Below are 13,249 nucleotides of genomic sequence, written 5' to 3'. Positions count from 1 at the left end.
AGCGTCCTCTGATTTTGAACAAAATAAAGACATTTCCATGACGAAAGAATTCGAGTGGTGTTCGCGGTCATCAAGTGTACTTAGGTCTATATGTTTCTACCTGTAACTTCATTATACTGATTGTTCATCACCCAAATAAATTTTTTCCTATGACAAGATCGTATATTCTTATTTCCTCTTTCTATATCCTCTTTTCAATACAATTTGGGAAAGATATTTGTTGTTTTACAAATCGTGATGTAAATGTCGTGATGTAAACGAAGATATTACAGAAAAACGTAAGCAAAAGAGATCAAACAATCCTTTTTCTTATACAATATTATATACTTTTAGATTTTACATTTATTTGTATTTTTTATTTGTGATTACTTATATAAGCTTTTTCGTACTTACAATTAGTACCTTGATAGATTTATATAAAATAAGCAGTATATCGGAAAAATCAACGCGATAAATAACTGGTAACGTGTTTATGATGAACAATTTAAGTTTTTGATTACGTGGGCATCTTTTACGATTACAAAACAAGATTGAAATTGTATAATCCACGGGCATAAAAGCGAAATTTAAGGCTGCATTATGAGAAATGGTTACTTGCGGCGGTGAAATGTCCATTAAATGGAGAACGAGGACACGTTAAACACGCGATTAATGAAATTTGCATGCAGCACACGCCACACAAAACATACGTTGTATACGCACATATCGTAAGCGATCCCGTTGAGCAAGTCCAAGTCGTAACGCTACTTGCAAGTTGCACACCTGTCCAATAAAAAATGTCGTAACTTGATATTTACGACTAAGCAGGGCGTTTCGCGAGAGGCAACAGATTCTACGAGCGTGAGGAATAAGGACGACACCGTTCTAGCAAATATAAATGTTTTATTAAAAAATAATACTAGTTATATGTGTGTGTTCTAACATTCACTGCCAATGCTGAAAATGTATAGTGCCCGTAACGTAAACTATGAATGTTCAGCGATAACAGTGAATTTTGGAACACTATATAGCATTAAAATAATCTCACATAACCAAAGAAAAATCATAACAAAACAAATAATCAAAACAAAAACTCAACAATTTTTTAAAAACCTATTTGTCTATATACAAATGCGCTATCTCAATTCTTCAAAAATCAACGATTGAAAATATATATATTTTAATTTTATAGTTAGTTGCATTAACAAAAATAATTATGTCAAACAGAAAAATCTCATATGTGTTCTATTCTTCCGTTTCTTCCAAATTTAATTGAATAGAACCTAATTCAGAAGAATTGCGACATGTATAAACATATATAACATTTATGTTATATATAGCCTCGTCGACTCCTCTTTCTATTTCTACATCCAACCATTAAATCATGAGATTAAGATTATATTTGATAGAAATCGATTATCTAATCGCAGAAATTGTTTTAAAACATTCGAATATCTTTTTCTATGTTATAGAAATATTTTGATGACGGTTACTATCAGAGAAATACCTATTAGTGTTATTTCTTCATCGGTAATAATGCTTAATGAATTGTATCCCGCAACATAAACATGTGTACAAGTGTCTAATTAATATTTCCAAAATGATACAAAACGAGAGTATAAAAATTTTAAATCTTTCTAATGAATATCAATATTATATAAACTTTTATGCATTTTTAATAAGCATAAAATTAATTTTCTGTCCAATTCTTCTTTCTTCCTTTTAAATCTAATTAAAAAATGATCTATAGTGAAATAAATTTGGAAAATATCACTTTATATTTATATATCGGGTTATCGACTTTGAAAGTGGAATGAGTCAAGTTTCCAAGAAAGGGCAATGCCATTTAGTACTCGTATTTTACTTATTCAAACCCTTTAACATTTCGCTTAAACCACTTTCAAAGTGACCGGTTTGCGTATATCGTACGTCAATGATTTACTTCTCGATTTACTTTTCCTTTCAGCCACGCAGACCTCGCACACCACCATAATCAGTCGTCCTGTCGCATTTCGAAAGCTAATGATCCGTTGAGTAGTCGGGCTGAGATGGCTGGAATTGGGCCTGCTGGTCGCTATTTTGCTGATCGTAGGATTCATGGCCTTGAGAGGTATAAGTGCTGTAGTGGGCCGTCTCATGGCTAGCATGATCACCTCCGCCTTCAGTTCCAGCAGAAATGCCACCTTCATCATGATTCGATTGTGGAATCGGAATCGTCTTCGGCACGGGAATGAAGATCGGTTTGGTCAAAGTAATCGGATGAGGTACGGGGACTGGATGCGGCACAGGCACCGGTTTAGATATCAGGAACGGCACCTAAATTAATTAAATTAACTATTCATATAGCAATCTTGTTCTAACTTACCTATTATTATTTATACATGCTTGCCTTTTAATGCATGCCCTTTCTATATTTATGTATTGATTATTGCAACAAATATTAACACATGTCTCAGTGATCGAATTGATTAAGATCAATCTCGAAAAATCGGGAGGATCCAGAATTAAATTTTAGCTGAAGTAATATGTTTCTCAATAAATTCTTTACAGGTTTAAAATACTAGTAGCATTAAATGATTAATTTAATCTGTGAGACTATTATTATTTCAGTTGATTGTGTTCAAATCCGAAAGTCGGAATCGGCGAGCAATCATATATCTGAAATAAATATATTTAAAATACATGTAGAATTATTATTCCATTTAATTTTGACTGTAGTTAGCGCTTCTTTTATTTAATTAATTTATTCATATGTAGCGATCTTATTCTAACTTATTATTAAATCAATACTATATTTATTTATAGTTATACGATCAATTCTTTTTAAGCAATTAAAAGAGCATGCAAGAACTAGTGTTTATTAAAATTGTAATATAAAGCCATCATCATAAAATTTTTCTATTTCTTATTATATAAAAGTACAAAATCCCAATTTTTAATGCATAAATATAAAATATAAGAACCATAAATATATATATATATACTGTATATTATTACATATAATAAAAAGTGTAAATATAGAGTATTTCAAATAAAAATTCTTTTAATTTTACGTATCATTAGCTCGTTAATATTATCTTTAATTAATAATAAATACCTGCTGATGCACTTCCACCGGAATTGGCTTCTCTATAGGCACTGGCACGTGCTGCGGCACTTTCACTATCTGCGGTACTCGAATTGCTACAGGATGTTTTACAGGCACTGGAAATGGGATGTGATGAGGTACCTAAAAAACGTAAAAAAATAGAATTAATTAGCCATGCACGAACATTTACACGTTATATTATAAGAAGAAAAATTAAAAATTCGTGATATTTTCATATTTTTTATTAAGATAATACTAATATTATTGTTCTCTTTTTAGCTTTCTTTTTTCAATACCTATTATTATTATATATACACCTACATATATATATATATGTAATCTATATAAATAATTTCAGCATTAAAATGTAGAAAAAATACACTTAATTATATTAAAAATTCTAAAAAAAGATATGTTCTTAAAAAAATTTCCGTAATAAAATTTTTAGGCATTTTTACTTTTTATAAATATATAAATTTACCGGAAAGGAATGTTTTATTATATTCTGTTTCATTTGCTTTTTTCGTTTTATTTTCAAGTATTAGTTTTACAAATCTAGTTATGATTTTCGTAATTATTTTCGATTTTGACACGTCCGACCTCAAATTTTTTAAAATAAAAACAAGATTAAATTTATAAAAAACTTGAAAAATGCCGAGTTAATCAATACTTTCGAATTGTTAATTAGCTTTCGTTTTCTCGGAAAAATGCTCACCTTAACGGGATACGGTACAGGGACCTTGATGGCTACTGTCTTAGTAACCTTGATCACCTTGGTCGGCACCTCGTGTAAATGTACTGATTGCGAGATGAGCTTGGGCTCATCTGCTCCAAGTCCATGGCCTTCGTGTACCAAGAACGAGGGCCATGCCGTGACCGCCATCGCCACCAGCGTGAATAAAAACTGCAAAGGTGTAACATCGTCATGAAAGCGTAACGGACTTATCTGACAGATTGTAAATTAGCGATTGAACATGACACTACAGCAATTGCAATGAAAACAATTGCGTAGAAAATTTCAACGATCAAGGTTTAAGTCTCTAAATCTTAAAATTTGTGTAATTAGTAGTTACAAAAATTTCTGATTTAAATAAATAAAAGAGTATAGTTATTGGAATATTAATGATGACACATTAATATAAAAATAGTAGCTAATTTTTATATTAAGTTGGAATAAAAGTTTGTAACGCTACTTTATTTGTATCATATCCCTACATATTTAAAAAAAAATTTTTTTAATTCGGCAATTATACCATTGATAGAGCGAAATTTTAGTTTAAAAAAATCTGTGTTTTTTATTACAATACAATGATTTTTAACAGATGATTATGAGCAATTATCAAAGTCAAAATGCTCTTTTCAGTCAATTCTCAATATCTCAGTAATAAAAAATTTTAGAAATATATTTTTAAAAAACGATTTTGTAGACAAAATCTTAAGCTTTTACGTTAGAAATCGAAAATTTTGCATGTAATTTTTGACGACATGACAAACCTACAACATAAGAAGAAAATTTCCCATTTTGTTGGTAGTTTTTTATATATAAAAATAACTAATAGAAAACTAATAGAAAACTTATAGAAACTCAAAAGACACAACAACCTTTCAAAAGTAGAGACTTTAAAACTCTTTTTTCTAATTAAAATTTCGTTCATTTTTAGTGAAGTTACAGCTGCTTGAATTTTTCAATACTCAAATTTCAATCACAGCTTATATTTCACGATTATATTTATATTTCTAGATTTCAATATAGATATATACTTAAGCGATCTCATTTCAAGAGAAAAATTTTGAAGTAATGTCATTCGTAAACATTTTCGCGCATCATTCTCAAGAGATTTATCAAAACCACTATCAAACACACGTATCACAGAGTCGTCATTTCCAGTAATCCGAAAGTCGTGTTATCCAGAAGAAATGAAGAAATACGATGATTCTGAAATCTCCATGATTTTGAAATTTTCGACCACGGTAGAAACTTACGAATTTCAACATGATTGTCATCTTGTGGTTCTGGCTCAAGATCCGATGGCGTTTCTGTACTGACTATCATAGTCTACACAGTGGCTTATATACGAGGACCTTCACCATGAATCGGTTCACCACGAAGAAAGCACTCACTCACTCTCTTTCCAACTAGCCGATCTCTTTCGCTGTTGATCTCGTCTCCTCTTCTCCGTTTTTTACGGTTGTTCCTTTTTGTGATTAGACCTCTCGTGCAATTAGTTCAACGACCCAATCGATCATGAACTAATGGGCGCGACGGAAAGAAAATACAATAGAGAGGTCTTAGCATGAACTACGAACAAAGATATCGAGAGTCACGATGATCACGAAGAGACACACCCTTTCCAACACAAAACTTAATGAATACATGTTTTAAAAAATGCAAATTAAGGATACTTTTATGCAAATTTTCCTTAATTATAATAATTAAGATTAAATTAAATAATGTAAATTATATAAATGAAATATATGTATAAATCCTTTTAATATAAAATATATATTTATGTTATGAGAGTAATATTTATAACGTATTATACAAAAAATTTAATTTATTTAATGTAAATCTATTATATGCATATTATAATATATATTTACGTATATACATTATATTTAATATATAATAAACAAAAAAGGTTATTCAAACGAATTGATTGATCGTAGTTTCTCGTTAGATTATCTCATGCAAACAGCAAAAAAGTATAGGAAATAATAATTTCGACATACAACTCGCGTTTCAATTTCCGGTTGTATACTAATGTGAAAAACGTGCGATCAATGTCTTTTCAGAAGAGAAGCGAATGTAATATAAACGAGAGTGAAAGGACTATCACCGAAAGGTAGCGAGAGTTCATTATACAAAGTAAGAAGGCCTGCGACCTGATTCATCGGTTTCCATTTCGTATACGTGCAATATAACATAAGACATTCGTTTCGTAAGAAAACACACAAGTTCATTGTCAATCAGTCGTGATAGTGATATTTATTTCATTTTTAACAAAATCTATAGAAGAAAAATACTTTTTCAAAATAATTTTATATATAATTTATAAAAAGAAAATATTTTCTCAATGTATTTTAAAATATATGTTGCAATTTCTAATTTTTCTTATTTCAATATGTTTATATTTATATTATATATTTGTATTTAGTCCAGTTTTAACAAAATTAATTATTACTTTTAAAATTGACATTATTTAATGAGATTGAAATATAATAAATATATAAAAATTTATAAAGTAACTATCTCGCAAAGATAAAAAAAACTTTACGTTTGTTTTGGATTATTATTTATTACAATACAATAATTTTATAATACAACTATTTATTATAACATTCTAAAAAATAGCGGTGTGAACTTAACATCATGCAATATATATAATTCTCACTATAATGTAATGTTAAATTAACATCAATGTGGATTTAACATTGGTTTTAATCTACGCATCCATGGTGTTAAATCCACACCAAAGGTGTTAAATCCACACCGATGTTTTTTAGAGTAAACATAATAATTTTATAATAGTTTATCTCTCTGATTATACTCTCTAAAAGTAAATCAGTAATTTTTCAGTGCTGCACTTACATATAACTGATATAAAGCAAATATATACTGTTTTTCAGTAAAAATACACTGATTCACTTTTAGGGAGTTCTTCTCGATATTTTATCAATATTTATTATTTAGAAATTATTTCATATATTTCTATTAATAATGATTAAGAGCTTTATTCCAGCTTTGAAATCATTTCATTATAATTATTTATTCTTTTTTTGTTAATAAGTATAGAAAAATAGGCACAGCACACTTTCTCCAATGATTGCAAATCATTTACTCGTATAAACACTTATTTATACTATATATAACATTGCACTAATACCAATGTCTGTAACATTGTTAGAATAAAAGTAACAAAGAGAAAAATCATGAAACCGAAACCACTATCTCAATAATCATAAAGCTGCTGGAACCGCAAAAATATGAAATTAAATCCAGTAATAAGGACAATTTGGATCAATTCAAATTAATCAGTAACTATTGTGAAAAATGAGCATAACATTTCTAAAATTAAAGATTTAAACTTATTAGCTGCAAATAATTGATTATTTCCGGATTACGTGATAAATGCATCCGTGCATCTGTTTATACAAAGTTAATTGCGATTACTAAAAGCATAAACATTAATTATCAATTTATGTATCAATTTATATCGTTATTACGAACAATCTCCGTGAATGAATTTGCCGACTTTCATTGAAAGTGAGAGGAGAAAGAGAAGATCGTGCAAATAATTTTACTTTTGCTTTTGTGTCAAACCGGTTATTATTCTTCTCACTCTAAAGCTTTACTTTATAATTCAAATCTAATACCATTTCATATGTTAAAATTTCATAATTAATTACATAAATATAAAGAACGCCAATAATCGGTCAAAAAAAGTTAGATATTATGAATATAATACGTATTCCTAATTTTTTAATTTAATTATCTCAAATGTAACTGTGCGCCGAAACGTTAACCACAATCGTGACAGACATTAACCACAATCGATCTAAGATATTAATAATATAAATATGAAAATAATATAAATATGAAAATGAATAGAAACATATTTTTTTAAAATAAATTTGCATGTTAAATTATTTTTAATTAATTGAATTATTTAATATCTATAAAACTTAAATTACTTCCTAATAACTTAAATTATTTCCTATTAGTTGAATTATTAAAAACTGATACTTATCACACAAGATATTTATCACCTAATTTAATTTAATTATGTAAAATTTATACGAAAATCAATTATGTAAAAAATTAAATTAAGACGTAAGTATAACAGGATTGAAATTTAAGTTCATAGGCGGAGATGCGGAAGTGAACGTATGGGAAAAGGTATTACTTCCTACCTTCACTTAATTCAAACATGCTGCAGAACAAAGATTTAACAAAAGAACAACATTTTTGCGTAAGCTTCTTTTTCAGCAAAGCCAGAGAAAGGCATAAAATGTACACGAACGCCGTTATCTATATTGATTTATGACAGAATATACAGTGTGTAAATATATAGTGTGAATTTATAGAGAGATCTAGGAAGTGATTCATTGTTTAGCAATAACAAAGGGCCATTGTTAACTCGAGAAGTTATACTAAAACTTTTAAAAATTTGTAAAAAAATATACTTTTATATAAAATTAATAAATTATTTCTGTTACTTTAACATATTATATTATTACATATAATTAATATATTTCTTATCAAAATTAATTAGAATTAAAAAGAAAAGAATATACGTAATCTGTTAAAGAAAATAGTCATCTATAATCTTTGTAAATATTTTTTTACGTCTTTCTACATACTTAAAATTTTAAGCAACTACGTATTCTATGTATTTAAAATTTTAAGCAAAAACATTAAAAATACAGATATAAGTGTAAATTTTTTTTAATTAAAGGATGTTACTTTTATGAATATATATATCACATACAATTAAACTGCAACGTACAGAGAAAGAAAGATAAAGTAATTTAATTGCTATTTACATATCTCAGCAACATAAATTATAACTTTCACATAAATAGGAATTTTTTAACGTCGTAAAAATATTTAGCGAAAACTCCATTATCTTAAAATTATCTCTTGAAAACTAATGCAATAGTGTTTGTACTACATTAAAAATCGGTATAATATGTACTTACGTTAATACAAGTGACAAGCGTATAATAATATAAGCATATTTTAATTTTAAAAAATTGATATTCTGATACTCTGATACTCTGATACTCTGATACTCTGATATTCTGATATTCTGATGATTTATGTGTTTTTCTCTCGAATTATTAATATTCTCACCATATAATCGCAAACTCTAGTTTTATAACTTTATGCAACTTGCATAAAGTTACTGATACTTAGCCTGCTTATCGAAATAGTTTCCTGTTCACTGATTCGTAAATAGCATACATCATAAATCATTATACATACTAAAGTCAGCATAGTCTTAAAATAAAGAAATTATTAAATTAAATTAATGAACAATTTTTTGAAAGTAGTAGAATTAAAGATTCTATCACGACAAAAGTATTATTAAGAAAACTTTAGAGTTGGATAATTATAAAATAAATATATAGGTATTTTTCCGAATTTCCTGTTTAAATAAATGGTATATCATCATTCTATGTATTTAAAATAAGTTAATAAACATGATTTGAATTTAATCGCTATTTATAAAAAAATAGTAGAGGTATAAATTACGCAATAAAAAATTATTAAAGAATCTTTAAATTAATTTATATAGAATTAAATGTTCTATTCGAACTTTTTAAAATTTAATTCTAAGAAATTACAATATAATTCTTTGTATAATAATTATATTAAAATAATTTGTAAAAAAAATTACTTTTATCTTCAATTGCCTAATAATAAAAAATTAGAAAAAACAGTTATTATGTAAAAATATTTTATTATAATTTTGAATTTTGTTATAGTGATAAATTTAAAAATTATGGACAAATAATCTAATTTAAAAGACTAATTTAATTATTAATTTTGATTTAAAACAAACAATTAAAGTTTTTTCAAAATTTAAAAGATTTTTAATATTTTAATTTTATATTTTCCAAAATTTTCAAGATTCTGTATTTTACAATATAAATGCAATTCATAGGGTTACGTTTATAAAGTTCGCATCCAAAGGTTTATGATTTTCGCACATTCTAATGAATGCCTCTCTTCTTTCCTAATAATGAATAAATAGTAAATAATCAATAAATAATATTTTTAATATCTATTAAACTATTAAAATATCCGGACTATACAAACGCAATTCAACCACTGTAGTAATCTCGCGAATTAAATTAATTTCTAATAATTTCGATGCTCAAACAGGCATATTTCAAAGATGTTAATATGCTAAAAAAACTGTAATTAAATTTATTGCAAAAAATATTACTTCGGCCGGGAGTCGAACCCGTAATAAATTTAATTACAGTTTTTTCAGTTTTTTCAGTTTTTTCAGTTTTTTCAGTTTTTTATATTAACATCTTTGAAATATGATGCCTGTTTGAGCATTATATCGAAATTATTAGAAATTAATTTAATTCGCGAGATTACTACAGTGGTTGAATTGCGTTTATATAGTCCGGAAATTTTTCGGCGCGCAGTTTGTTAGACTATAAGTGTGGTATATATGTCAAGTACATATAAAGCATATTTAGTGATTCAAGATTGAATTATTTAAGCATTTTAAGATTCTAGCTTCGACCGATATAGGGTTCTAGTTTATCAATTGTGTTCTCACATGTATTCTAAAAATGAGATTATTATTAAAATATATTTAGAGAGAGTGACAAGAACCCTAATTATTAAAAAATAAAACATTTTCTTATAAAATTATTTTACTGTTTGTTTCTCGAAAAATATTTTTATTATTAGAGTTAATTATCAGATTTTGACTAAAAACTCTGGTTCAGTATTCAAAATAGGAAGGTTGTTTTGGTACCTCTGGTTTCAATTCGTTATAAACGCGCTACTGGCAGTTTACATTGAGTCTCCTGAGAATATGCAATATTAACGCACCAGAGTACTGCGAGAAACGTATATATAGGCGGAATTAATTGACTGTTTGATATTGTCTGCACAGATAGCATTATAATTTTAATAAATTAATCTTAATAATGTATACATATACATATAAATGAATATGTTAATCAAACGTATTATTTAAATAAATTTATTATAATATATGCTGAGACATTTCGTAGAACTTGTAGGAGTAATTAAAGCAAATTAATTTGAAAAATTGTATAATAGAATCTATTCTTATATAAAATAGTAAAACTATAATTTAATCGCAATTATAAGATTATATTATATTTTAGTACGTAGAAAGTAAAAATGTCCAGATTATAAAAATTAAGTTGTTTTTTCCATAGCTCATCTCTGATAAATTATGGAATAAGATAGATAACTATGGATAAAAATTTTTTGTCAATTTTTAAACACTCATCTGTGTTTCATTCGAGCGCGAGCGTAGTGTAGCAGACAGCATATTGTTCTGCTATACTAGAGATCCCGGATTCGATCCCCGGCAGAACCGAAAAGTTTTTTACACTCGTAGGTCCTTTAGAAAGGCAATGACAAACTACCGAGTAGTAGGGGAAGGTGATGTACCTTTGACTAATTTTGACATTTTTTCTTGAACAAGTTGTATTTTGATGTCTAAAAATTCAAAAAAATTCTAAAATATTCTTTGAAGTGTTGACACAAACATGCATTTTTTATAGATTTAAATTGTTATCTTTTGTACATCTTTTTTAACATTAGAAAAAAATTGAATTTTGGTCAAAGGTACAACACCCACGTTGTACCTTTGACCAGGAAGTGTTGTACCTTTAACCAATGTATAAAATATGTGTATAAAAAGAAAACATTCAACAAAAGTTTAATTTTATTTATATTGTTATATTTTTAATGTCCTTTTACACCATATATAACTTTATATATAAAATATATAAAAATAAATTTTACCATACAAAGACGCGATTTTTGTTTTTGCACGGAACGATTGAATCTAGCAAAAATAGTGTTCTTCGTTCATTTCATTCAAAATCGTGTCTAATGAGCATAATTTTATTAATATTAGGTTAGGAGGTAAGATAGCTAAACTAAATGATTATCCGACACCGTATTGACTGGTCAAAGGTACACTATCAATTACTGATTAAAGGTACAACGAACTTGCTCAATTTCTATTTGTTATTACTCCTATAAATTATAGGTTAAGATTGACAGTATTAAGTTTTAAATAATTTTTTCTGAATATCTATTTAACATTTTAGACAATTCCAACATAAGGCAGAATACATATACAACATTTTATGTGATCAAAAAGCGTCTTGAAATTACTTCATTCGAACACTTGAAAACAATAAATGATTTTTCCTAGGAGTATAATTCTCTTCATTATTATAACTATAAGTTATAAGACACCTCTGGTACTCTTACTACGACTGGTACGAACTACATATTTTTACTTTTACAAATATTTTACAATAGATTTTTTATAAATTCAAATGATTAAAGGTACAACCGGTCAAAAGAACATCATGTTCCCCTATACTTGCCCAAGAAACAACCCTACCAAAAATTGTTTAGAATCAGCGTTTAAACTGTAGGTCCCCCATACATTGTGTACGATCAGTGTATGTACGCGCACGGGTATAGGGAGGTGTCTATGCTCTGAGATAGCGGCTGCATTCGAGGATATGATGCTATTAGTGCTATATGTGTCATCCTATCTTCATCATCCACTAGACATGAAACAAGAATAACATGACACGAATAGCGCTGATAGTACGCTCTCCGAATCCAGCCAGCGTATGGCACTTGAAGAAGAAGTGTTTCATTCCAATATTGAGATTTTCTTTTAGTGAGATGGAGGGAGCTCTATGACAAATTTGTGTCTCTGAAAAAGGCTCAAAAATGAGCCGAAATATGTAAGCGCGTTAATTTAATAAAAAATTTTGTGTTACAATATTTGTATATTATTTCGCGTAAAAGTTACCGCGCCTGATTCCTATTTGCTCTTTTTTCACTTAATTTCTTTTGAACAGTAAGGAGTCCTTGTGAATTAACTTATGTTTTATAAAAATTAAATTACAAATTACCTGAATATACAGGATGTCCTCGAAAATTATGGTACAACCGAGAAAGGAATGATTTTATATGAAAAAATAAGTCAAAAACGTAGAATAAAATCTTTTTATATGAGAGAGAGAGAGGTTATGTCTTTGAACAACATTTTCAACAATTTCTAAAGTAATAGAATTCATCATGAATATCTTGTTTTATTAGATATTCTTGATTTCTTGACAACATGAGCAGAGACAGTAATATAGATACTATATAGTTATTTAAAAATTTTCTTGAACAAGAAAAGTTCATGTTATCCATTTTATTTATTATGATTATACGTAAAACTATTAAACTAATAAATAATAAACTAATTATGTATAGAAGTAACTAAAATAATTTTTTATTTTTTAATTGTTCTTAATTTCACAACACGATCAAACAAGCTCTTGTCAAAATACAAACTAACACAACGAATGAATAATATGCTCAGAATTTCATGAACTCTCGCCAGTAGTATTTCGTGAATATTATATTATATTATTCAT

The 13,249-nt window shown here is 27.5% G+C and overlaps 1 protein-coding gene across 1 annotated transcript; it reads right to left on the bottom strand.

The window, feature by feature from the left end:
- Positions 1–1,731: 1,731 nt before the first annotated feature.
- Positions 1,732–5,098, bottom strand: LOC108722205 (cyclin-dependent kinase inhibitor 1C). The gene is made up of 4 exons (XM_018447188.1): positions 5,051–5,098; positions 3,783–3,971; positions 3,077–3,208; positions 1,732–2,295 (listed from the first exon to the last, which is right to left on the bottom strand). Exons 1-4 carry the CDS (start codon positions 5,069–5,071, stop codon positions 1,999–2,001), a joined length of 639 nt encoding a protein of 212 aa, XP_018302690.1. The 5' UTR covers positions 5,072–5,098; the 3' UTR covers positions 1,732–1,998.
- Between the last annotated feature and the right edge of the window lie 8,151 nt (positions 5,099–13,249).

The sequence above is a fragment of the Mycetomoellerius zeteki genome, unplaced genomic scaffold (assembly GCF_001594055.1).
Source record: "Mycetomoellerius zeteki isolate Tzet28-1 unplaced genomic scaffold, Tzet1.0 scaffold199, whole genome shotgun sequence".
NCBI classification, from domain to species: Eukaryota; Metazoa; Arthropoda; class Insecta; order Hymenoptera; family Formicidae; genus Mycetomoellerius; species Mycetomoellerius zeteki.
The sequence above is the reverse complement of the archived record's forward strand: the minus strand, read 5'-3'. Positions and strand labels throughout refer to the sequence as shown.